We start from the raw sequence: 27,969 nt of genomic DNA, 5'->3' as shown, positions 1-27,969 counted from the left end.
TTTCCCTCTCGTCTGCAGAGAGCAGCACAAGAACGTCAGGTTATTAGTCCGTGTCAACGTGTGCTGTTGGTGGGTGGTGGAATGTGAACTAAATAAGGTAATTAATTTATTGTATTCTGTTGTAATTATTCAGAAATATAATAACATGTTAATAAGTAACGCATAGAGGACTTGCCTGGCTGAGAATGAACGGAAATGAACAAACGTTAACTTACATAAGCAACATTTTTAGTTCCCCTTTTCAAATTTCAATCTCAACTAAAAAAAGTTTCATGAACTTAAACTGCGGAGTACATGTATGTTGTACTGCTGTATGTAGTATAAAACTGCTATTGCTACACTACTTCTAAGTAAATACACCACCATACACGAGCAACCGGTTTCTGTTGAGCCAGTCACCAGTGCAGTGACGGCAAGTTATGAGCAATTCAGAAATTAGCTGTAAGTCACAAACAAACTAAACCAAAGAACAATTTTATTAGCATGATTTATAGTCGCCAAGTTTTTGGAAAAAAGGTGAAAATCACAAAGGGCAAAGCGATGTTTTCAGGAGAGTCGCGTATTAAGTAGTAAATACCAGTACTGCTATGTACTGGTACATAACGTTGTACATGCTAAAATGTTTGTATCCTGAGGCGAAGTTATTTTTGTGACATTGTTTTCCTCATTTCTCAAAAACTACAGCACCACAGCAAGTATTTTAAGGGAAGCTTTCTACCACCATTATCTTAAAACTGTGTAAGTTTAATTTTTATTTTAAATTTAAATCTGTGGACATTGCGTTTTGGGTCGAACAAAAAGTACCCAAACACTTTTTAAGGATTTTAACTAAGAAACCTTTGTTTTGTATTTCAGGTTGACGTGCATGTACACAGGCCTACATACATCCCATACAACTTTCACCATGGACTCGACAAAGTAAGTTCACTGCCTACACAGACACAGTCAACAGTTTTTCACATTTTATATTTATTGATGGCAAAATTAAATTTCTGCATGAATACCCGAAGCAGGACGTTTCGTACCCAATCATTAATACTATGTAAGTTGCACAAGGGAGATTTAGCAACTACTAGTGTACTAGAGTAGCTACTACTCCTAGAACTATTTCGGTTTCGTCTGGCTATCGTCTCTCGTAACCTCATAGGTTTATATCTCTCACGCTTTAATGATGGTTCAATCGTTGTTCAATGAATTTTGGAATCAAAAATCTGTCTTTGATCCGTGCTTTGCGTACAAAAACATATGGACACGCGTCTGGGAACCAGACGTCTGATTCCTAGACGCGTGTCCATATGTTTTGTACACAAAATACGGATCGAGTGTTTTTTTAAAATTCTAGTGTAAGCGGTAATGTATGTCAACTGAATACTACTTGCATGCACCCCACCTCCTTTCTGGCAAAACCACCACAGAACCTTCATTTTATGACCCCAAATAAATTTTAATGGTTTTTGTACGTGGTAATCTGCTCTATCAAGCAGAGTTTTTTTCATGAAATTTCTGGAATGATTTTTTTTTTAAATCTTGGTCAAAGGTCAAGGTATTGTGTCAAAGATCATAGTTATTTTTTTACTTATTTTAAGGACTTTTGATTAGAGCATTTAATTCTGATCCAAATTTGCACAATTTTGTGGAAAACTTGCCTATTTATGGTTTATTCCTTTAAAAGGGGGGGGGGGTGATCACCCATGAACTAGTGGAATAGCACCCCAAAAAAAATCTGCATCCCATGTTGACATGGGACCAAGGTTGTAGCTACCACGGTCGGAGCCGGTCGGCTATCACCGGCCCCAGCTTTTGCCGACCGGGATCCAACAAAAAAAATCAAACTCCGACCGGCATAAATTTATGTGAAACTGTTTTAAATGCCATTGAAATAAGTAAAAAATAAAGAAAACAATCCTGTAAAACTCCTAATTAGGTGTGTATTTTATTTCTGTAAAAACAATCAAAACAATTTTCTCTCCAAAACCGCGATGTTCTCCGTGACTGCTGCTTAAAAATAAGCCGCTTGAATGCTGCGAGTTCATGGAGTACTAAAAAAAGCACGCACAATCTCCGGCGTGCGTGTAGTATCCATGATGCACAAAACCACATGGTAATACTCACACGGTCGCCCACTGGTTCATGCAGCATGCACAGCACATAACACACACAGTCCGAAGTCCATCTTAACCATGATTCCGCACGCTGTGATTGGCCATTGATAGCTGTTAATAAATCCATATTCATGATCTTCTTGGCTAGCCTTCTTCACAACACACGCTTACGAACGGAGTAAAGAATTGGCGAACGTTGTGCATCACGCCTGCAGACTATGCACAATGCACAGCCTTGGAGGAGTTCTAGTAACATGGACAACTTCTGCCAACAGAGGGCGTTGCGGGCCACAGTTCATTGAATTATTTCTCAATGTGTGTTGTTGACCGATCGTTGATTCACGAAGATTTTGTTGCAAACGGAGATCAGAACATGTTCAAAACATGCGGTTGAAAATAAATTTATTCTGATGGGCGGACCATGTTGGTGGAGTCGTCGAAGTTGCATTACATTTTTATTTAGAATTTTATTTAGATGATTTTCCTGTCTATTAATACTTGTTGGAAAAAAAATGAAAAGACAAGAATCAATTTTTGAGTTTATTGAATGCACTTCGTTGAGAAATTGTCAATGAATACAACTCAGTGAAACATGGCTTTTCTATTTTACTAATGTGCTCCATTTTGAAATGGAATAGTCTAGATTTTGCGGCAGTGATCGGACATGTGTCCCGTCATCCTGTGTTTCTGAACTTGTCTCTCCACTCTGCATTGCATTCTGATGAATATATGCAACTGCAAGCTTTTCAATTGATAAATTCAACACTCAAAAATTCTGCCTAGTAGTCTACCTACCCTATTTTGAGATGGGATTTAAATCGTAAACAGAATATTAATTTTATTTATTTTACCCTAACATTTTACTTTAAAACTTAATAAGTATTTATTTTCTATGGCTCCCTGTTTTTTCCTTTGACAATGGCTATGTCAAGGCACAAATAGGCAAGAGAGAGCCTGGGGAACCCATCAAAGCTTAAACAAAACCTAAAAATCTTCAGCTTCCAAAGACGCTGCCCCTGTTGATCCCACCGGGTTGTGAGGCGCTACGCTGCCCCTACATGTACACCCACCCTCTCGACTATGCTCTCGACAAAATTAGCCGGCATCCAATTTGCCCTAGCTACAACCTTGCATGGGACGCAGAAGCACTGTCGTGTTTTTCTGTATTCCTCTCATGCTTGTATAATAACTAATAGTGTTATGTGATGTCATGCAGTGGTCTCAAATTGTAGAAAAAAAGTTGCAAAATTGCTTCCCAAAGCACTGATGTGCTGTATTGTAGCATAAATTAAGTTTTGTCCATTTAGTACTTGAAGTATGAATAAGACATCTGGTTGCTTACAGCAATATTGAGTAACTTTACTTTTTACTTTTATTTATTAAAGGATGAAGACACCACACATCCTGTGTACATCAAAATGGATGAACAATCGGCACATGTGTCTACAGAGTTTAAAGGAGTTGCAGAAGGCGAGGTAGTTTCTGTTGTTGATGATGTAACAACAGCAGTCGCGTGCTACATTTCCTCGTTTTTTGTATTTCACCTGCAGTACATCCCAGAACTAGTGAAGACAATTGCTTTTTATCAATATGGTGTTCTTAAGATTGACGACTAGACTGGTATTCATAAGTCAGTTTTAAGCCTACTGGCACGTTTAACTTAGAAAAGGTCACTTTCAAAAGGTCACTTTCAAAGAAAATGTAAAAACAAACTTGATATGACCCAACATGCACATAAAATAACAAACATGTGAAAGTTTAAGCTCAATAAGACTTATGTGTTTTAAACTTTTTTTCAAACATCAGAATTTATCCTGCAGGGTCATATATTTGGATTCCGTGACCATTTATTTGCTACCTTTTTTTCTCGATGGATTTGACTTCAGGAACCATTTAAAAAGAAAATAAGCTCCTATGAACCTCTGAAATGTGATAGGAACTTTTTTTATTGCGCAATATTCAAAATGGCCGCCGACGCCATCTTGAAAAACATAAATTGTAATAGCTCTGGCACCATATGACCTAGACGGACAAAAGAGATGTAATTTTCCACTATTTCTGACATGCTTAATACACTGGAATGGAAATTGTAAAGTTTGGGGACCATCTTGACCTCTAAATCCAAGATGGCCTCCTTCGCCATCTTGAAACATAACTTCCATATTAGCTCTGGCACCAGATGACCTAGACAGACATAGACTTTAACTATCAAATAATATAATAGAGGCATAAATAGGTTTTCATCACTCAGGATGGCCAATGATATTTTTAGATAATCTTATTAAATATTATCCCTATAAACAAAACAAAAACCATAATTGATTTTTCATATGTTAAAAATGAAACACTGATTGTTCTCTGTTAGTTTATCTGGTGCCAGAGCTGTCACATTTCTAGTTTTCAAGATGGCGGAGGCGGCCATCTTGGATTTTGTGACCACGATGATCCCTAACTCTACAATTACCATTCCAGTGGATTTTGTAATGGCAGAAATAGTGGGAATATACACCTCTTTTTCGCTATCTGGTTCCATATAGCTAGTATATTTTTCAAGTTGGAGATGTCGGCCATCTTGGATTTAGAGGTCAAGATGGTCCCCAAACCTTACAATTCCAGTGTATTTGGCATGCCAGATATAGTTGAAAAGGACATATATTTTGTCTGTCTAGCTCATATGGTGCCAGAGCTATTACAAGTTATGTTTTTCATGGTCGCGTCGGCGGCCATTTTGAATATTGCGCAATATAAAAAAAGTTCCTGTCACATTTCAGAGGTTCATAGGGGCTTATTTTTCTTTTAGATGGTTCCTGAAGTCAAATCCATCAAGAAAAAAAGGTAGCAAAAAAATGGTCACGGAATCCAAAGATATGACCCTACTATAAATACTATTGTTTTACGCATTTCCTAAAAACTATGCCATTTCAAGCAAAACTGTTTCAAGAGAAGTTTTCTACCATGACCATCTTTATACCATGTAAGTTTTGTGCAAATCTTTAACCATATATAAAACAGTACAATTATTTTTCAGTAGTCAAAGTCCACTTGTGAAAGAAAGACAAAATCATCATGGCCAATCTTACATTATTAAACTGTGTAAGTTTTAACTTTATTTGATACGCTTTCAGTGCAAAATCTGTTAGCACCCCCAAAACCTGTGCAATGTGCATGTAATTCCAATATAATTCCAGTTCTGTATACTAAATTTCCATAATATTGTGTCTAAACTGTGTTAAATTAAAATTTTTAACAATGAAATTCCTCTATGGAATATACCTCTTAAAGTTATTGTTGGCAGCGAATGAAGTTGTGTTCAAAATTTTGCACTGAAAGGGCATACAAAATTACAGGTTTTCACGTAAAATTAGAGACTTGTAATAACTTGTTTACTTTCATAATTGTTTCACTGTCGATTGAAAAATTGGTACATCACTGAATTTGACCTTAAATACCGCTTTAATCACGGTGTGTACTGTAGGTGGGACTTATGGGTTGTTAAAACAACTTTTTAACTTTGCAAGTTGGGAAAAAAAATCTATTGAAGTTTGTTTAATAATGTTAAACAATTTTTGAGATTCAGTAGTTATTCAGCAGATTGTTCTCAAAGGAACTGATGGTTAACAAAGTTGCTTCAGTTGGAGTTGTGTTGGATTTGCAATAAATTTACAGTGACTAATTATAACAGAAGTGTGTAAAAGACTAATTATTGGTATTGTCAGACTAATTGAAAGACTAAATAGTTGTGCTGCATGACTAATTAATTTTCTTGGATGACTAATTTAATTTCGTGTATTACCAATCTCCAGATCAATTAGTCATTTTAAACCATTTTCAAAGACAAACTATAATTTGTCATTTCAGTGTGTATTGACTAATCTTTTGATTGAGTGACCTATTAAAGATTAGTCAAATTAAACCATGTAAATGACTAGTTTTTTTTAGACAATTGACTAAGTGATGTTTTCAGTGTGGTAGGTCTTCCCAAAGTGGATACACCAAGTGGAGGTAATCTCTGTGTAAATCTCTCTTTGGTATAGGACAGGGCCACCCTTACAAGTTGTCCATCTGGAGCAGCTAAAAGCAACTTTGTTTGTATAAATATATATAACAAAATGGAGCTACATTATTTTGGATAAAACTACAATGAAAGGTAAGACTTGTTATCACAGGCTAACACTGAGAAATTTATAGGGAAAGATCATTCCTTGATGGAGATACCTTCATCCACATATTATTCCTCCATGGTCTGGGTCACATCCTGTAAAGCCTGTAAGCACACATTTTGCTTAGCACACAAAATCTTGCTGAGGAAGTATAAGTTACCAGCCAGAATTCCATACAGTTACCATTGCGCAATGCGGCAACATGTATCTCACAAAATATGTCTTGCTTAGCATAAAAAAATTGCTTCCCTGCAAAGCATCGATTGTCAAAGTGATTGAAAAGTGACGGTCGTCTTGATTTTTCTTTTGATTGTAAACCACTCAGTGCTCTGTCACGTCCCTTACTGACGGATATAGGACATCAAGCCGTAAATGCCACTGGAGACGAAAACAAGTTGAAAGCAACGAATGTCGTAGAACAGTGAACGCCTGCCCTGTTTCTTGAATTGTGCATGCTGCAAATTGCGCCAAAGTGCATCTAAAAAAACTACCGCGATGTTTATCAAGAAGGATACAAATCCCCAGAAAGATTTTAATTTATTTTACACATATTATTGGTAAGTACTCTGAACCTATATGGCAATACAAAGTCACTTGGAAAGAGAAGTACAGCAGCTTTGGATGCTATATGCATTTTGAGAAACTTCACTTCGAAGTTCTGTGGCTGGAAAAAGGTATCAGATTCTCAGATTATGTATTCCTTAATCAGAATAATGTTTCCCGAGTGGACATTTCCTATCGACAACATCGCAAAAACACTATCACCTATTACATTGAAATTTTCACAGGTTAGTTTTTATGTATAATATTATCTTACTTCATTTTTTCAAACATTAGAGTACATGTATATGTTTCTGAACTATATAAACATTTTTGTATATGTTTAAATAAATAAAGTTGTGTGGGGGTGACTCCACCTACCCCTTTTGTGACGTCAATCGAGGCAGACTTTGCTACGATCGAACATCAAACACCCGTACGCCCGTGCAAGTACATTCACGTCGTATTCGTGAGTTTGTACGTTTCGAAAAAGGTTTTTCTTGCATTTTTCCGGCATGGGTCGACCAGGTGTATTACTTCTGGTTGCAGCAAAACAACAAAAGATGGGGTCAGTTTGCAAAGTGGTCCGGGTCCGACGTCTTTTCCAGCGCTGTCAATCCGGAATACACTACACATTTTGACATGAAGAAAAAAGTTTTTTCCTAAACCATGACGCCATCCCAGCATTTTTTTCCCAGCTAGTGGGGAAGTCGAAAGTACCTGAAAGACGTAATGAACCTACAGGAGTATTTGCCTAACGTGAAAACAATCAGCTACTGCTTTAACTTTTAGGGCATGTTTTTAGCTTGCGCCAAGCGTCACTATCTTATGTTGGCACTGCATGCGATTCATCGCTCCTCGATTGACGTCACGAACAGCGCCCTCTCGGTCGGGCTTATTTTCAAATTTGTAAATAACATGGAAGCTAATTTTTTAAACCTTAGTTAATTGTTTATTTATATTCCACTCATCAAAACACACATTTTATTGACAAAAGCTTTATTTTGACAAAATACCACTTCCAGGTGACTTTAAGAAAAAACAAATCATGGAAAGAGTGTCTGCTTCAGATAACATGTTATGATATGTTTGCATCCCAAAATTGGATTTGGATTATTTTTCTGATCGGGTCTTGGATGTTTGATTGGATCTCTCTACTATTCCCGCGGGTGCAAAACTAGTTATCACCCGTTGACAAGAAAAAAAACCACAATTTTTTTTGTTATTTTTGTTTTTTAGAGCTAAAAAAAAACGAGGCTACGTGATGACATTTGAGACACAATGTAAATTATTAATCCATCCTGGCACGTCATTATTTGCTGCAGGTATAAAAGTGTTTTGTCCGAGTTGGCACTCTTCAATCTTGAGATGAATTACAGAGAAAGCTTTTGCCTTTTCAACAACTAGTCGACTCAACTTTGGGGCAATTTGCAGACCTGCGATTTTGCAGCATCGCTGTCCAGACCGTTTTAGTGGACTCACATCTGTTGTCAGGTAAGAATGTCGAGTGTAGAAAGATAGCAGGAAGGGGAACCCGGTGGAAACTTTGATATTTAACTTTTCGGGTAATAATGCTGAATGTATTTTATTCTCACCAAGTCAGTTACCCTTTTGGTTTCTTATTTTTTTCTATCTTGAGAAAATGTACAATAAACCATTAATTAGAATCTTTTACCCATGATCGCCAACCGTGGATATAAAGCCACTATGAAATGAACTTTATGGAATAAATACTATTTTCCTTTGAATGAACTTTATTTATGGATATTATTTTCCTTTGAATGAACTTTATTTATGGAATAGATATTTTCCTGCGTCAAGCAGATGTTATTAATAAACCATTTGGAAACAATACAAACAACTTTAGGAATTGGCTTTTTGCTGAAAACTTCATTTGCATTTTTAAATTCAATTTCTTACTTGTCGAAACGTCACGCGTTGCGGCTGATCTTGAATCGGAAATTGAAAGCTGGCGTGGGTCTTGAGTTGGGGTGTGATTAAAAAGATGTTTGATCTGGCAAATATTTATTGAAAATAGTATAAATAATTTAAAACTGTTTAAATCAAAATCCCATAAAAAAAAGGAAAACTTTGCAAACCTTTCAATGCAGGAACCCCAAACAAACAAAGCATGTTCCTTTGCATTGCGAAGAAGTATTGGCCGAGCATGCTTTAAAACTTTCATTATTGCACACTGGGTTGAAAGTATTAGTTTTTGATCCTATAGTATTAGACGACCTAATTGTTGTTTACGGTAAACAAAAACAAGTAAGTGTGGGAGGCCTCAAGCAGGTTCTCTCCCTCCCCCCCCCTTAAAAAAGGGCTTACGTTTTGACAAAGTAGCGATTTCACGAACGAAGCAAAAACCTTTTTACTTTCTTTTCAATAAAAAAAATCCCTTCCAGATACACTCGACGCAAACATGTCATATAATTTCTCCCCTTTATAGCTATATATACACGACCCGTTTCTCGTCAAAAACAAAATCTTATTTTCCAATTTCTTCTTACACTACCTCTCGGCATTCAAGCCGGTAATCCGGCCGGGAAAGTTGATAATATCTTGAGGCAAAAGCTCTTACATCCATCATTCTACGAAACTCTATAGCTGACCAATTTTAAGAAGACATAGTTGAAGCATGGAGGTAGACCTCCATGGTTGAAGGCTCCATTACGGAAAAGGGACGAAGCTCCGAGCAAAGCGCGCCAAGTAGAAGATCATTGACCGATCTAATCATCTGAAGTTTCATATGTGATGAGCAAATGAAATAAGGGGTAATAATGTCAAAAACCAGTATTTTCACTTAGCGTATTGCAACATTAAAAATAGATATGTCGAAGTGAACGACTTCCCTTATAGCAGAGCAAAATGCTAGGCCCAATGCAAAATTATCTTTTTTTTACTAAATAATCTTCATTTATTTTGCTACTCAATAATATTACCATTCAGTGCACAATTTCTTTGACTCCAAATATTTCCCAAGCAAAAATGCTGGATGTTAATGGTTCCCTGTGTCAAATTTAATCGAAGTTAGTTGCAAGAAAGTGATGTAAAGAAAATGACCCTTTTGCACAAATGTGTGTGCTCCATCAGATGCCTTGATGGGAAAGACTTCGGGTCTGAAGTCTTTCTCGTATACAAATATTAAAATTATACAAAGTTATCTCTTTCTCAACGCAACTGTACGTTATTTCAGAGGGAGTTGTTTCTCCAAAATGTGTTATACGATCAACCGATCTCCGCCGCTCACGCCGAGTACGTTTTATGCTTATAAATATTTTAAGTAATTACCAAATGTGTCAATTCCTTAAAACAAACTATTTACAAATTCCATAAGTAGGCTTTAGAATTGAAACTTTGCATGGTGGAAATACGAAGGTTTGGTAAAACCATAATGATAATCTCTGAGTTAGGGTGGTTCTAAAAAATTTGAACCGTTGGTTTTAACTAGATGTTTCAATCAGTATGCTCTGATCATGGAGGAAAATAATTGTTCCTCCCTGCTTTGATCGTTATCGACTTATAAATTCTATAAGTTCCTTCTATTTTGTTTTAAGCGCCTCCATTTTCTTATTATTTCTATAAAGTCATGAATGCCAGCGTGGAGGAGACCCGTTTTTTAGCCGTAGAGGTCGTCCTAACGTGCACCCTTCTGCCCATCATGGTTATGGCCGTCATTGGGAATATCATGGTCATCGTAGCAGTGACGCAATCGTGGGAACTGCGCAACCACGTGTCAAATGTGTTCATCGTTAATCTGGCTATTACAGATTTAGGTTGTGCAGGTAAAAATGATCTTGGTAACTTAACGAAATATGACACTTTGGGTGTTAAATTGACAGTGTTAAACCAACACTTGATCTTAACGGTCTTAAATCAATATTTACACCGGTGTTAAATTAGTAACACACATTGGTGCTAAATCAACAGTCGTCTAAAAACACGGTGAATAATTCACTTGTCAAAGAGTGTGCAAGACCGGTATTTAAATAACATTTGTGTAGGTTGTGTTGACTTAATAGGCCTGCAACAAATTGAATTTGACAATTTGAAAAACTATACACACCGTCCTTTAAAAACATACTCTGACTGAGAGTCTGGAATGCTTGAAATGATTGAGCATTGTGCAACTGCAAAACAGGGGGTTTAATCAACCCCAAACCCTTACCAGAGTGGTTTTACCATTCGTCTCCACTTTCTACCCGGTTATAGTTTAATTTCTCTTTTAAAATTTACTTGGGGATAACACATAATTGTATTTCCTTTTACAGTATTGGTGATGCCATTTTCGTTGGTGTCCGTGTGGTATAATGAATTGGTATTTTCATTATTCTGGTGCAAGTCGGTGTGCTTCTTCAACTACCTGTTCATCATCACCTCCATGTTGACCCTGGCTTTGATCTCAGTGGACCGCTACATCTTCGTCGTCTACCCGCTTCGCTACGACATCATAGTGACGTTCAGACGCGCAATTGGCCTGATTATTGGAGCATGGGTAGGCGGGTTTATCTTCGCAGTTATTCCGTCTGCCACCGGGTGGGTATGGTATGACAACAGCGAGATAATCTGCACGATAGACTGGGAGACGATGCCAACAGAACCCGTACAAGTCTACACGATCTGTGCATTTGTTGTCTGCTTTGGTATACCGGTCCTAGTGATGCTGTGCTGCTACTGGGGCATCTATAAAGTAGCCAAAAGACACGCTGCGCGGATCACTCCAACACGTTTGGGGTTGATCGACAGTTCGTCATCAGATACTCCCAGTCGCATACTGAAAGTAATCAACAACAGACACGTCTCACCACGGCAACTTAACTCAATTAAGAAACACCAGCCATCAAGGCACAGCTTAACACCATCTACGATATCCACATCACCAGATTCAAGTTCAAGCGCAGATCGGAGATTCTCTTCGCAGTCATCGAGCGGTCGACCTAGCTACTCCAAGGCAATCAAGCCGATCCTAATCATCATCAGCATCTACCTCATTACCAACTTACCATTCTCTCTCACGAAACTCATTAAGGTTATCTCGGAGGATAATTCTGCTGTACCATTTTATGTGAACACAGTTGCGTCCTGGATGGCCTTTGTCAATCCATCTTGCAACCCTGTCATTTACTCCATTCTTAGGGACGACTTTAAGTCCACCTTCCGGAAGATTCTCCCGATCCCTACAATGTGTCGAAGATTGTGCGGCAGGAGGAACCAACCACAAGCACCTCCCGATCCGAGCCTTGTTGCTTCCGGCAGAGCCAAGGCGATTTCCGGAACAAATGAACCCACCATCTAATTTAGTAAAGATGCCAACTCGTTTAACACTGGACATGTTGGGAAATTACTAAAAATATATATCGGCACAAACATCTGGTAATGGGCAACAAAGAGCTATTGATAGTATAAGATGTAGATGATAGGACAATTATAGCCATTCCAAAAACTTTATTCCACGCACTGCATCTCTTTGGAACTCCTTGCCTGGTGCATGTTTCCCTCCATCAATACATCTTAGACTGAGGAATATCGATTCCTACCTTCAGCTCTCCTAGTTTTTTTCGCAGACAAATAATTTGTCTCTTTGTACATACCAAGAGTTGCTTTTAGCCTTGTTGGGACGAACTTGTACATGTACATATAAATAAACCATGTGAGAAAGTAAACAACTACATTTGAAGTAACAATTCTGGAGATTGAAGTAGGTAATTTCTAACTTCGATATTTGAATCTGAGACAGACTTCGGTCCTTAAGCCTTTCTCAAACGTGTCTAGTGCCTTTAGAGTCGCACTTATGACCTTTACATAAACTTAAATTTCTATCCAAAAGCTTGTTATAAAGATAGTAATGGTAGTAGTAGGCATAGGCCCTACTATGGCCCTTTTCGAAGCCACGGCTTTGGATTCTGCATCAGGCTCTGTCTTCTCGTCTGGAGCCTATAGCCCGAAAAGATCCAACGCAAAGCACGCGCAATTATCAACACAACCGCGATGACAAGCTATAGCCTGAGCCGAATACATGTACGTGGTTTCGAAAAGGGCCCTAAGAAAAAGTTCATGCATGTCTCAATTTCTGGGTGCTGGTGTCATAGTGTAAGAATCTGCAGTCGCATATACGGAAGTTGTTGTAAGAAATTGTGATGTTTATTATAAATCAGTTAAACAACAGTAGGCACTGTTGCAGTACGTTAGTTTTGTATCGGAAATAAAGAATATAAATTATGTTTTAACCCATCAACCAAATCGATGTGATAATAACCAATGTAAATTCTGTAAATACAACTGTATTAAACTGAAAATTTCTTGATATGCCAATATATCTGCATTCCCGTTGCCAAAACCAATCTATGAACCTCATATTTTAAAATGAATGTCAAAGATTTCAAAGGTGCAATAGGAGCTTTACAGCAGAGCTCACCGGTACATGTAGCAGTTTGTTTCATTAAGAAAGTTGTCGACGTACTATTATTTGTGGGTGCAAGTATGTATGGTCCCACCGTTTTAGTCCCAATCAGTTACTACCTTTTTTACAAAGTAATGCCATTTTTTAAACAGTAAACTTGTACATTATCTTCGAAATCAGATGGGAACTTAAGAGTTTTTTTTGTAATTGCCTTCAACTATGTTTTTGCATTAGAACCGTCACCTTCAAAGAGTAGAACAATTTAAGACTTAGACAAAGATTCTAGACAGTAGATCAGCATGCATGTATACGACAAAACGTAGTTGTAAATCCATTTTCACCATAAATTTTAAAAATAAATATGCACAACTTTTTAACTTTGTTGCTTGCCCTTGAAAACTCATTAACAAACATTATTGGTTTTCATATCACTTTGTGAAGCACATTTATGATACTGGAACAGGCACAATCGAAGAATAACAGACTTATTTAAAATTTGAGATTTTACTGCTGGGATGCTTTTTAAAGCAACACCATAACATGCTTTTTACCAGCAAAACAAATGTAAAACTTAATTACGAGCGTTTGTATACATATGTCAATGTGAAAGTATTTTGTGGCGCCAAATAGCTTTAATTATTTTGATCTTGTTGATTCCATTGGTGCCATTTATTTAAATTAACGTAAACAAATAAAACAAGGAATACTATTTAACTAACCAACTGTATGGTCACGTGACTTTCATTTGATTTAAATTCTTGCTCATATTTTTTTACAGGTACGATAGCCTTTGGTTTGAAGTATTGCAGGATTGGAATTTCATGTTGAATAACAGTGCAAGTGCAAGGCCATTTTAATTCTGAAAAGGGGTACTTCCATTTGGAAATCTTAACTATCTATGGGAATATCTTGAAGGGGCACCAAAGCGAAGGGCAACAGAGGCCATCCCTGTGTAGTTTCAGGCCTGGGTTTGCAATATCAAAATAAGCACACAAAAAAATTAAAGTAAATTTATGTCATGAGAATGTTATTTGAAACGTTTACGTCTGACCCTACAAACTGTGCCTTGCAAAAACTGGGGTATTAAAATTGACACTATGCGTGGTGACATATACATTATGATGTACCGGAGAGAGAACTGAAATTGACTTCAAGGGGTGTTAAAGTAACACCAATGTAATTTTGATGACACAAATGAGTATTATTTTGTTACACAATGTATGGTAAATTTTGATTACATTTTGTCGATTTTTAACACCCAAGTTTTTGCAGTGCAGACTCAGTATCTGCTTGGCGTGCATGAACGAAATCTACGAGATAAAACAAGTTTAACCCCCCCCCAAAAAAAACCCCCAAAACACAAAAAATGACAAAGATCAGTTCAAATATAAAGCACTCACTGTTTATATAGCCACAGTACTTTTTCATAATCACAAGAACTACATTAATTATAGATATACATGTATTAGTTTGAAAGTACGAAGGATATAATTATTTTTTCCGAAAGAGAAGAGCACACCATGGTATATGCACTTCGAAAAACCATACACACAATCTGAAGAGACTACGTTATAGTACATTCATTTAGTTAATAAGAAATAAATAAAAACAATTCCAATGCTTCAGGAAACAACTTCGGACACACATTTTTTAATTTCATTTCGTTCAAGGGATTGTAATACGCTTGGTAATTGGAACAAATTGTTTGTTTTAATCCAACTTATAGTTGTAGATACCATAGAAATAACCTGTGAAAATTTCATTTCAAAAGGTAATAGCATTTTTGAGATATTGGCGAAAATCTGGAGAGGTTACGTCCTCGCAGAAAGAACAATCTGCAATTGGATTCACAATCTGAGAAGCGTTACTGCAGTTACAAATTTTGGGGCTTAAAACTGATATACACACTGTACATGTAATTTCCCATAACCACATTACTTCAAAGTGAAACGTATTTAAAAAAAAAGAAAATGCTCAGCTTTTTAGTATGGAAAGCTGCTGTATGCTTCTGATCAAAAGTTGTTATCGTCATTAATTTTCAGAGCCATTACCAAACGTATACAGACCCTTTAAAGCCATTGGACCCTTTCGGTATACAGTATTGTCCAAGGCCAACACTTCGTGTATCAGAACTTCTATATCAAATAACAAACCTGTGAGAATTTGGGCTTAATCGGTCATCGGAGTCAAGAGAAAATAACGGGAAAACCCACCCTTGTATCCGCGCGTTTCGCCGTGTCATGAAATGTGTTCAAAATAAATCTGTAATTCTCGTTAATGGGAATTTATATTGTTGTACCGTTTTCTCAAAAAGTAAATCATTTCATGGATTAATATTTCAAGAGAAGTCTTTCACCATTACCTTCTGTTAACCCTGTAAATTATTTGTAAATCTGTGAATTTTTTTGTTTCTGTACCGAAAGGGTCCAATGGCTTTAAACATCATAATATTATTGATGTTAAGTGTGTCATGCCAGGCAGTGCCAAACTAGACTATAAAAGATACTATCACTTTATTTAAAAGAATTGTTGAACTTCTACAAAATCCATCGATAAGTGTCTCTTAAAAATGTGAGCTTTAATTTTGTTAAGTTATTTTTACCACAATTCGTATAACTAATTTGCATTATAATTTGTATGTACTGATAGAGAATTATTGCAATTAATTATTGTAAAAAATTTTATGATGCAGTGTCCATACTAATATTTACCGCAATTCATTTCGGTTGGATTGTTACATTAACAGTAAAAAGGGCTCTCAAGGAGCCAGATTTCTTCTTTCTTTTTTTTGTGGAAAGAGAAGGCTATACAAAAAACCCTGTAAAAATAAAACTATCAATAAAATATAAAATATAGTTTGACAATAAATCTGAATGCATGACCCTGCAGTAAAATGACCTTGGTAGGTGCAGCCAATGTGCCAAGTGAAAATAAAACAGGTAAATAAAATAAACACTTGACAAAATGACATTGACAAATGCAGCAAAGTGGAATGAGGCCAAAGGCAATGATTTCATAGGGCTACTTAACAAAATATAGCAAGCAGCATAACAAAATCATACAGCTGTTAATTTTCTGCATCGGGATAAAACAAAAACTTTGGATTTTCTCCTTACATAGATGTGTAAAGCCCCTGTATATATGTGTACTGATGAACTGATGTATACATGTTCGTTTAACTAGCTCCTAATTTGTAACTTTAAATTAATGATCTGATTAAAAAGTAAAAACAACCAAAACTTCTGGGGAATAAAAAAGCTTATAATTGAATACTGCCTTAAAGGGAACTAACCCTTTCAAAATTAAATTGAATGTTCTGTTTGTTTTACTGGTTCAAATTGAGCTGCATTTACCAATGATAATAGTTAGGCCTAACCCTCAAGAAGCTGTTTAAGCACACAAATAGAATTGAATACTGCCTTAAAGGGAACTAACCCTTTCAAAATTAAATTGAATGTTCTGTTTGTTTTACTGGTTCAAATTGAGCTGCATTTACCAATGATAATAGTTAGGCCTAACCCTCAAGAAGCTTTTTAAGCACACAAATAGAAGCTAAGTACAATAATAACACTACTTGTGTAATAATAATAACTAGTTCTTATATCATGCATTATACAATGACCATATCAATGCAGTTTTGTGCCCTGGTCATTGGGCCAATAACATCCTTTTAATCTTTCTCAGCTCTGAGAAGCCTTTTTCATACAAAATATCAACACCTCCCTCAAAGGTACCCATTTAAACCCCTGAGTGAAGAGAAACAATTACACCATACTATAGTAAAGCATCTTGCTCAAGAACACAAGTGTCATGACCGGGATTTGAACCCACACTCCGATGACTTAACCACCAGAACTTGCTATTAACCGCTTGGCCACTTTTACAAATTTTATCTACAAATATTTTAGGAGTTGTCCAGAAGTGTTTTTATGAAAAGAAATTTCTTAGTTTTTCAGTTAATGTATACTTATACATGTACTTTGAATACACGAAACTCTGTAAAAAAATATTCTAAAAAGCATGCAGAAAATAAAGCCATAAAATAAAATGGCTAAGCTGGTTTTTTAAAATCCATTAAATATTACGTACATGTATAATGCTGAAAAAAACACATTTATTCTTGACACTGATAATGTTTAACTACATACAGATATTTGAAAAAAAATTAAAAAATTCTGCAGCCACTTCGAAGCCTCTTTACGTCAACTTGCATAACAAATGTTCACACTGCGTATAGTTCATGTGTGCAACCTTCATTGCAAAATTTGGGCCACTTGTGGACTCACGCAGTTGCATCAAAGTTTGCGACCATAATGGAATAATTGTTGGAAATGATGTTACATAATTTTATTTCTAAAAGTTAAAAGTTCTAAAAGTTAAATGGTAAAAAACACAAGTTTACAATAAAGTAGTATCATAGCTTGATCTTATACAAGAAGATAAATGCCACATGTTAACCCTTTTTGTCATAGGGGTACATGCAGTATTCCACAATTATCTGGGTACCTTTTAGGCAATGGGTTAAATGAACCCCTCACCTATTAGCACTGGGTTAACGCACCCCTTGCCTATTAGGCAATGGGTTCAATGACTTCTTACCTATTTGGTCAACAGGTTAAATGTACCCCTTACCTATAAGCCAACGGGTTAAGTGTACATACACTCACATTTTAGGCAATGGGTTAAATGTACCCCTTAGAACTACCTACTAGGCAACAGGTTAAGTGTTCATATTGGGCAAGGGGTTAAATGTTCCCCTTACCTATTATTAGGCAATAGGTTCAATGTACCTTCTCACCTACAGTGTATTACGCATGGGTTAAATGTTCACCTTACCTAGTAGGCAATGGGTTAAATGTACACCTAATACCTAATAGGCAACAGGTTAAATGTACCCTGTCATCTATTACATGTAGGCAACGTGATAAATGTACCTCCACATAATGCAACATTGCTGGGTACATTAGCAAAATATTTGGGTACCTGCAACTCCTCCAAGTTGTTGGTAAAAGAGAGACAATTAAATTTTGAGAGAAGCAAACATTTGGTACATTCCAAATTGCTTTACCTCGAATCGGCCCTGGGTCTCACATGTTGTTTGAATGGCTCATGCACTCTCGCTTTTAGTGGCTGACCCAAGACTGCCCCCACCTTTAAGCCAGGTTCATACAGTGTACTTCCTGCAAATGCTTCTTCGAGCTTTGTTTACACTGCGAATGCGAATGATTCGCAAAAGTTGGAGCCATAGCCCAACTCTTCCGAATCATTTGTTGCGAAGTTGTAACGTGAAATTCGCTTCGCATTTGCAGAAGGTATGAACCGGGCTTTACTGTAAGCCAAAGGGAGTCTATAAACATTTACATGTATTTTACATTAGAAAACCTATAATATTCATGTTAGAGAGTTTTTTTACAAGTAATTTAGACACGCTGTTTACAATAACCAGACACCTCTTAATTTTTACCAAATCTTGACTATAACCTTGGGATTTAAGAAATAGAAAGTCTTACTTCTCTAGGAAAGTGCCAAATGACGTCACTATTTTAAAAGTACACTTGTAATAACCTCATAAGCCACCTTAATGGGTATCACTGGGTATCACTGGGTATAACTGAGGGGTGAAGGGTCAAGGGGTTACCTCATTTTGGGTGTTAGCCTAGAGGCGACTGTACACGGCCAGCTGGTACTTGCAAACCGGGCAGTTGTGGATTGCGTCTTGGCAGCTATCGATGCAGAATGGCAAGAAGCAACACAGCCACAACCTACACAGAGCAGTGGAAGAGAAAACATAATATTAATAGTAGGGGATACAAACATACCATGTACATAAAGCTAGACCTGCAATTTCATCTTTGAGAGGGCAAGGTCTTTTTCATTTTACAAAGGGCACTTCTATTAGAAAATCTTAAAGTCAATTGGAAACTTTTAAAGGGGCACCAATGCCAAGACCAGGACAACAGAGCCAGGCCAAGACATGGGGCAACATGGCCTGGCCTCTGTGTAATTCCAGGGCATGTCTGTCTGTTTGTTTGCTTGTTTTTAATTGGTTGTTTGTATGTTTTTCCTGAAACCCAGAAGTTATGGTCCTGAACTCACAGATGGGTTACACAGCTCGATGGGTAGGGGGATTGACCAGGCCTGACCATTCAATATCATTATCATCCACATGGTTTTCAATGATACCACTTTTGGTATCATCAATACAAACTTGAACACTTAATTTACTTTAGAACCTATTTAAAGAGAGTGATTCTGATGCCCTGCTTTTATAATGATAACATCAACCTTGGCATCCCATTTCAAATTTGGAATAAAATCCTGCCTCCATAGTGCTATCCAGAGGGGTGTCTGTGTGTCTTTTGGACACCCTGTTTTAAATTTTGGACACTCTTTAATCTGTCATGTACATGTGAACGTATTGTAAGTGAACAATTTGGACACGCAGTTTCCAGCAAATTTGGACACCCTTGAACCCTTTCCTGTCTAAAACCTTGCCTGCCTATATTGGTTGTTCCAACTTACCCAAAGCAGAACATGAGTACACACAGCAGCCAGGCCAGCGAGCCAGTTACGTAAGACACTTGGGATGTCACTTGATTGTGGCAGTTGGGACACTGGCACTGCACTGGAAACTCCCGAAACATCTGTTGAATCACTGTGGTGACAGTTGGCTGACTGACGACAACAGTCTGGCCCTGTGGTGGGTAACCGGGCTGGCCCTGAGGCGGGTACCCAGGTTGACCCTGAGGCGGGTACCCAGGTTGACCCTGAGGCGGGTACGCAGGTTGACCCTGTGGCGGATATGCAGGTTGACCCTCTGGAGGGTACCCAGGCTGGCCCTGTGGCGGGTACCCTGGCTGCCCCTGTTGTGGGTAACTCCCATCTAAAACAAATCGGACAGAAACATATACTGGCTGTTAAAACTTAACATTTTAATTGGTTGGGAATGGTTTGGGTGGCTCCAAGCAAGCCCCATGGTTGGTTCCCAGGCTAGCCATGTGACGGGTACCCAGGCTGCTGGCCTTGTGGTGGGTATGCAGACTGGCCTTGTGGTGGTACCCAGGCTGGCCATGTGGCGGGTACCCAGGCTGACCCTCTGGAGGGTACCCAGGTTGACCTCTTGCGGGTACCAAGGTTGACCCTCTGGAGGGTACCCAGGTTGACCCTCTGGAGGGTAACCAGGTTGACCCTCTTGTGGGTACCAAGGTTGACCCTCTGGCGGGTACCCAGGCTGCCAGGCTGCCCAGGCTGCCCCTGTTGCAGGTAACTATCCATTTTGAACACATTAGACAGAAAAAGTTTAAAAAACAGCCTGTGTACACTTTAGTTTGTTGGGAATGGCTTCTGCTAATGGCTTGTGAACTTCAGACTAGTAAACATTCTCTCCAGCTTCCAAACTTTCTTGAGAATCTCACTTGTTCAGTATCAACATTTGATACAAAGACAGGGGGAACATCTCAAAACTTGTTCATTTTTATAGTGTTTGAAAATTCTGAGCAAATTAAGACACAAAATAAAAGTTCCCACATGACCAGTGTGGTATGTTAACAAAATGCAAAAACACTCTTTTTGTAAACAAAGAGTTAAACATGATAGTCTCGAATTCTAACTTTAGCAGTCATTTTGTGAATTGTCATTGTACCAGTTAGTAGTAATTTTCCTGGCAACTAGCTTTATGGGAGTGAAGTATTTATGTAGTGTCTAGGTCTCTTACAAATACATAGTGGCACAATGTACAGAACTAACAACTGTTCAGTAACTGAACAATATTGTTAGTACTGACAAGCACAAAAATACTATAACCTCTGCCTATACATGCTATACAAACAACTAGCCAACAAAAGGTGTCTTTACCCCTAGATATGTACATGTACAATGCATCTAGGGATAGTAGACTGACACAGACATTGTAGACTACATTTATTTTATGCACTTCTTAGATTACCTAACGAGAGTGCTTGTTCAAATAAAAACAGCTTGTGATGCGATCAAGCAAAACAAATCGTTTGTTGACTCAGGTAATCGTTTCTTTCATAACATACTTCATATTTGGTATTTAATTATTATTTCATTTGAAAAGAGCATAATCTATGCTCTAATGGGGCACTGTTTTAACACACCCCATGTTGATACCAATTTTGGTTTAAAAGTTGTAAAAGTAGAAACACAAAGAGATGTGAAAGAATGAACTGCAGGCCTGTATGCTTCATTTTTGAAAAGGCAAGGGCACCAAGGCATTTTCTCTTTGGCAAAGGGCACCCTATGAGGGAATTGTAAATTTCTACTAGAGCATTTCAAGGGCACCAAGGCAATGGCAAGGGGCAACGGAGGCAATCGCCTCCGTTGCCTCCGTGAAGTATCAGGCCTGGAACTGTGACAAAGGGGGTTTAGAGTTTAGTTGTTTATTGAACATACATCAACACGTTCTTTCAAATCAACACACTTTCTAGTATAGTGATTAAAGGAACATTACAGACTGAATTGGTGAGAGAAAAAAACCTTGTCTAAGATCACAGATTTACATAAAACTTTCATGGTCTAATAATGATGATAGTAAAAAACATCCCATGAAGTGTTTCTGTCTGAAACGTCATATTTGATGAGAAATAAATAAAATGAATTTCTTGTTTGAAGTTTATCACTCAGTGACCGCATTAATTTTTGTTTTGAATCAATGTCATGCAAAATGTGTAATCTTTTTTCCACTATTTTCTCATGACCCAGATGGGCGATCGATCTCAAACTTGTACAGGTTTGTCAGAACTTTATAAATGTATGGTGGATGACATAAAGTGCTTACACTGCCATCAACTGTTTTGTTAGAAAAAAAAAACGATTCTGTAATGTTCCTTGAAGTTTCCAAACAGAACCAATAAATACATAAAATAAAAATAGCTAAAAATAAATAGTAGTTTGTTGTCTTACCAGGGCTTTTGAAGTCTGATGCAGGATATGGGGGCGGGGCTGCCTCAGTTGGAGGAGGTTGTACTGGGTCACTCATGGTTTATCTGCAAAGGTCAAGGGTCAAATATTAAATGACATAAATAACATTCATAGAATAACATTCCTCAGACAGTTTCGCTATTCTTATTGGTGGAGAGCGCACCACATGGGTGTGTATAAACCTTTGTTTATGACCAGTAAAAAGTGTTGAAACATGGGCGTGACACGGCCGAGACAGTTGTGCCACATCACGCGATGCGCACAGCAGTCCCTTATAAGGAGTTATTTACCCAAGGGCATTGACTGGGCCTTACCATTTCATAGCTGAAAGTAGTGCTGGGCGAATAGTGAAATTTTGTTATTCGGATACCGCTGGCCAACTATCCGAAATAACCGGATACTCGAATAATTTTTTTCGCCACGAGAGAGCGCTATTTAAAAAAAAATATTAAAAAAAAATATTTTTTTGCCAATAGAGGGCGCTGTTTGTTTGTGAATGAGATCTTATGGGCGGATTGATATTAGTTTTAGACAGTGTCACTCGGTTCATTCATAAAAATGACCGGATCTAATTTAAAGATGGCGATTTGCTTTTTCTTTTGATCGTAATTGTCTCTACGTGAAGGAAAACTTGTGTAATCTTTGGACAAATTACGTCAGAAATGTCATTGTTTTAACTCTTCATGGAGGTGAGCATAGTTAAATACTTAATTTATACTGTTTTATGCTGTCTTAACAGAAGTTTCATAAGGATTCAGACGAAACATTTATATCCGTTGTCGCCCGACGTCCGCGGATATTCGGATAGTTAAAGAATATCCGGTTACTCGGTTGTTATTACAGAATTATCCGGTTTGCACAGAGGTTGCGCCCTATGCGGATATCCGGTTAAGAAAAAAAAGGCATTCGCGGTTACGGATAGGAAAACCTATTCGCCATTAACCGGATATTCGAATAATTCGCCCAGGCCTAGCTGAAAGGGTGTTGTGTTGAAAGAAATCATTACAAAATTATAATTTTTGCATTTATTTTACTTTTTGACCATAAGTGTTGATGTTTTTTGACCGAAAAGGTATTAATGAATGGGAATCAACGTGTGTTGAATTGGTTTTCAACGTGGTTTAAACCCGCCGAAGCGTGGTTCTTAATAATTTACCTCGACTTCGTCTCGGTAAAATTATCTAACCAGGCCTCGTTGGGATAAAACCACTAGTTGGAAACCTCTTCACCACACATTGATTCCCTTATTTAGAGGTAAAGTACACTATGGTCTTTGAACCATTGTTTGTTTGTTTGTTTCAATCCTATTGTAAATAAAAGTGTACAATAAAGTTAACATGAGAAAGTTTCATATCAAAATGTGGTCACTATCTTTAGTTTACGCCAAAAACCCAGGGCCAATCCATGTCTACGCTGGGAGAATAATCCTTAGTAATAGGTAGATAAAACTTCACAATTTGAGAAGCACTTTGTAGATCTCAATTTAAAAAAAACCACGAAATACATCACCTAAGGTTACTCTTACTGAACTGGGTCTACACTAAAATACTAAAATAACACCATTTATTGCTAACAATAACAACACCATCACATCGATGTAGGAAAAAACTACAGTAGGCCTAACTTTATCCCTGTTTGCTACCAATTATTTCAGTTATTGGTTAAATAGCCTATAAAATACTATTTGACAATCCAAAACTCATTCGTTTATTTTATCATTAAAAAAAGTAAGTAACCAGTTAACACTCAACTCTTTTTCTCTAGTTGACAACTAGCATCTTTTCTCAGACTGTGTGAGACTACTCCTAGAACTATGAGGTTCGTTCTGCTAACAGGAGACGATAGCGGAATGAACCTCATAGTTCTAGTAGTGTGTGACCATTCCTCCATGGTGTGACATACTGTGAAAGACTCAATTTCCTCCCAAAAGATACAATGTCAAAGTTTGACATGTCAAACTCACATGCATTTTTGACAAAGACTTTCTCAGTGACTGATTTGCCTGGTTGATTTTTTTTGAATGCCAAAAAGGTATTGTGGGAAGGAAAAACACTGAATAACATATTGCATTGTAGGAAGGAAAAAGGGGCACTACATGCCCCTTTCCCTTCCCACAACAACAGTCCCTTTTGGTCATTTAGCAAAATCCGCAATATCAACCAGTCTACCATTCAATTAAATTTGTATATGCAATTAGATGGTCATACATATTTTGCCTAGTGTTTAAACCCTAGGTTTAATACTTTGGGTAGCATTCTAGGTAGTCTCAAAGTCATAAACAGGTACATAATGTAGGAAGGAATTAAAGGCAGCTTTGGACACTATTGGTATTACTCAAAATAATTATCGGCATAAAACCTCACTTGGTAACGAGTAATGGAAAGAGGTTGGTAGTGTAGGGACCTTGGAAAGATCAGGTAAAAGTAAGTGTATAAAAATAGATATAGCCCCCCTATCAAATTTTTGTTAAACAGCCTTTCATTAGTGATTTTTAACTGTTCCATGCCATGCATAGAAAACATAACACTTATTATAGAGCCAGCATGAAACATCAGTTGGGCATCCTCGAAACCATGAGCAGGGACCATGTGAGTTTTGTTGCTGTGTGACCTTCATGTCATTCTGTGGATGACTGGAGAATTCAAGTATTGACTAAAACTTGTTGAGCAGCTAACTCATTTCTGTTTCTGTTTTCCTTTCATTCCAGACAAATTTAATGTGATTCATCAGTGTTTTGGAAATCAACCTAACATTGAGGTGTAACAATAGTATAAAAGTAAAACATTGTGAGAAATGGCTCCCTCTGAAGTGACGTACTTTTTGAGAAAGAAGTAATTTTCCACGAATTTTATTTTGAGACCTCAAGTTTCGAATTTGAGGTCATGAAATCAAGCATCTGAAAGCACACAACATCGTGTAACAATGGTGTTTTTTCTTTCATAGATAGATATCTCGCAACTCCGATGACCAATCGAGCTCAAATTTTCACAGGTTTGTTATTTTATTTATGCATATGTTGAGATACACCAAGTGATAAGACTGACAATTACCAATAGTGTCCATTGTCTTTAAACATTAGCAGGACATTAAGTAAAAAAAAAAGTACATGAATTGTAATTTCAATAGAGAGGCAGAAACGCACAAATTCATTTATTTATATTCAATTATATCATAGAGTTATGTGCCGTATAATTAATTCAAAATTAACTGTAATGGACCCTCGTCTAGACCTTAGACCCAGTAACTGCAGCGCTGTAATTCCTTTTTTCGGAATTTGGACATTACCGGTCATAACTCATAACAAAATTAGCGATTCCTTTTTTTACGAAATTTTGACATTATCCAGTTGTCGGTCGAGAAATATGATGATTGATGATGGCGTTTATGACAAAATTTTGAAAAAGGTATATCGTAGCGTCATACGTTATCGACCCTCATATGTTTCTGGTCCCCAACTTTGATTCCCGTTTACCGCGAAATTGTGCAAGCTGCACCGGTGACAGAAGCTATGCAGTTTACTCACGGTCTGTATTTTCATCAGGCTTAATCATGCTGAGAATAAAGTTTCCTGTCGTTGGTTATGCTCAAACATTTATAAAATGATTGATTTTTGGTACTAATCACTAGTGCATTATTATGCCAACATTCAAATGAGTCAAAGAAACATCATCCAACCTCGAAAGTTCAAAATAAAATTACTATCTGCTAGATTGAGTTTCATTCTGCTTTACTCACTAGATGGATCACGTGAGGTGGTTACTATTTGGGATTCTATGGTGTGCAAATGTGGGGAAAATATTAAAATATTTTTAGTGAAAATGACAACAATTTTGGGTTGTTGATTTACTGCATACTGTAATAAATTCTGATAAGCGTAATAAATATTAAGTCTACATTAAAGAGAAAATATCATAGATTGGTTTCTTATCTCCTGAAACCAAACATTACTCGTCTGAAATGGGGGAAAACGGATTGTTATGAAGTGTGAGTGCATCAAGGGGGGGTGGGGTGTTTTACTTTCATGCCTTATGATATCTCTGGATTCTAATATAATAGCCATAATGCCTTAGGACAAAAATGTAATTAAATTTGTAAAGTACTAATTGAATAATATTTTTGATTTACTTTGCCCGCCATACTAGCTTCTGAATATTCAATAAAATACCAACCAATGAAAGGTGTGAAAACATGTGACGTTGCTCCAATGTCGTGCATGCACAAGCACTGTTAATGGCGGACTGTCTCTCGCAACATAAACCAAAACTTTAAAAATTTCAACACACCATGAAGTGAAAGTGTTATTGTTAAAAAATTGGATAGATGATTTGAAATTTTTTTTAAAAATTTTTGATTGTGAACAATTTTCCTGTTATCCTGAAAACACATCAGGATACAAAAAAGTGCTCCAGTGAATACTGAGTCTTTTGTCTAGGACTCTAGTTTAGTCTAGGTCTAGAAAAAATTCATTAATTTTTAATAGAGGATAAGAATTTAAGACTAAGAGGACAGGTTTTTTAGTTGCACACTTTTTTCTGGCATAGGCCATAGCACAGCTTCAATCACACATATTCCCATGCTCAGCCACACCCATGTACAAACAACGTCAAAATATTCCAATAACAAGCAATCAATACACCGAAAGCGAAAGAACCAGCAAACAAAAACAGTTTAAGGACGAATTCTCTTTTGATAAACACACAACTGATCACACCAATGGTGACGTAGAACATGAACTAGCTTGGGAGCTTGACTTGACCTAAGTTTTCAGATAATACTGTACAAAATTAGCTTGCTTACCGTTTACTTTTGTCTTGTTTATAACAAGAAAACAGCTTGCACTTGTGTGTGTGTGTACTTTGTGTACGTGTGAAAGCGTATCTTTTTTTCATGTCCAGATGTCCGCCGCGCACTACCATGGGTTTACGTAATAAATAAGACTGGGGACCAGTCTATACGCAGCAATTTCATAGAGCTGCTAAGCACAAAAATTTGCTTAGGCATGAAATTTCTTCCTTGATAAAAACAAGATTACCAACCAAATTTCCATATGTTACATATTGCTTGTTACTGGTATTCAGCTGTTGTTTGCTTATCCTGAAAATCAGGTGGAAATTTGGTTGGTAATCCTGTTTTTATCAAGGAAGAAATTTCATGTTAAGCAAATTTGTGTGCTTAGCAGCTCTATGAAATTGGGCCCTGCAGTCGTATAGCTATGGAACGCCAAAAAGGGAATAATGTTATATCACTGATTGGGGGATGTTCTTGGTCATGCACTTTTGCATGTGATCGTTCATTGCTATAAAAAATACAATGTGATATTTACATGGATCACATAAAGCTTTTATAACCTTGCTCTTGCAACAACAATTTGGCCAGGCAATAATTTTAATTTTTCAGGGGCAATGTTTGATCACCCGTTTTGTGGTAGAATATGAAAAAGACTCACGCATTCTTGATGAGTGAATTATTCAGGTTGTCTCAATTGTATTTTGTTAGTATTTTGATCAAGGTAGTCACTACAACTTAAAGGCAGTGTCAGAAATGATGTCAATGGCTATGGACATATGACAAGAAAGTCCATTATAAAACAGCTAGAATAAAACATCATTTTCATCCGACAACCAACACCCGTTATCTCTTTGTAAATCCTTTTCCTAACAGTGGACTTAATTACACCATGCACAGAACAATAGGGCTGTTGAGTGCCATGATAATTGCTCATCCATAAGTTTTAGAGAACCGTACATGTAATTAAATGTAAACACACCCACTGGTAAAAATGATGTAGATTTCCAAGTTTTTGTGGCAAAACTTAAACAAAATC

General features: G+C 37.1%; 2 protein-coding genes and 1 long non-coding RNA gene across 4 annotated transcripts in view; 2 read left to right on the top strand and 1 right to left on the bottom strand.

The window, feature by feature from the left end:
- The first annotated feature begins 19 nt into the window (after nt 1–19).
- LOC139944635 (uncharacterized) lies at nt 20–3,563 on the top strand. Its single transcript, XR_011787001.1, has 4 exons — nt 20–97; nt 685–738; nt 856–918; nt 3,488–3,563. It is a non-coding gene; the product is annotated as an uncharacterized lncRNA (long non-coding RNA).
- A 2,561-nt stretch (nt 3,564–6,124) lies between these two features.
- Nucleotides 6,125–27,969, top strand: part of LOC139944604 (D(1) dopamine receptor-like) — a 43,572-nt gene continuing 21,727 nt past the window's right edge. The window contains exons 1-4 of one of the 2 annotated variants that reach the window (XR_011786986.1): nt 6,125–6,249; nt 8,128–8,296; nt 10,390–10,587; nt 11,074–12,882. Coding sequence is in view for 1 of the 2 variants with exons in the window: in XM_071941660.1 (XP_071797761.1) it covers nt 10,392–10,587; nt 11,074–12,098 (1,221 nt within the window). In the remaining variant the exon portion in view is untranslated. Of the gene's footprint in view, nt 6,250–8,127; nt 8,297–10,389; nt 10,588–11,073; nt 16,611–27,969 lie in introns of those variants that run through there. The other variant, XM_071941660.1, reaches the window with a different exon arrangement.
- On the bottom strand, nt 15,882–27,043 carry LOC139944609 (uncharacterized). Its single transcript, XM_071941665.1, has 4 exons — nt 26,943–27,043; nt 22,128–22,210; nt 19,725–20,085; nt 15,882–18,964 (listed from the first exon to the last, which is right to left on the bottom strand). The coding sequence occupies exons 2-4, from the start codon at nt 22,201–22,203 to the stop codon at nt 18,859–18,861; spliced, it is 543 nt and encodes a 180-aa protein (XP_071797766.1). The 5' UTR covers nt 22,204–22,210; nt 26,943–27,043; the 3' UTR covers nt 15,882–18,858.

This window comes from Asterias amurensis, chromosome 11 (assembly GCF_032118995.1).
Source record: "Asterias amurensis chromosome 11, ASM3211899v1".
NCBI classification, from domain to species: Eukaryota; Metazoa; Echinodermata; class Asteroidea; order Forcipulatida; family Asteriidae; genus Asterias; species Asterias amurensis.
This window is presented reverse-complemented; position numbering and strand designations above follow the sequence as displayed.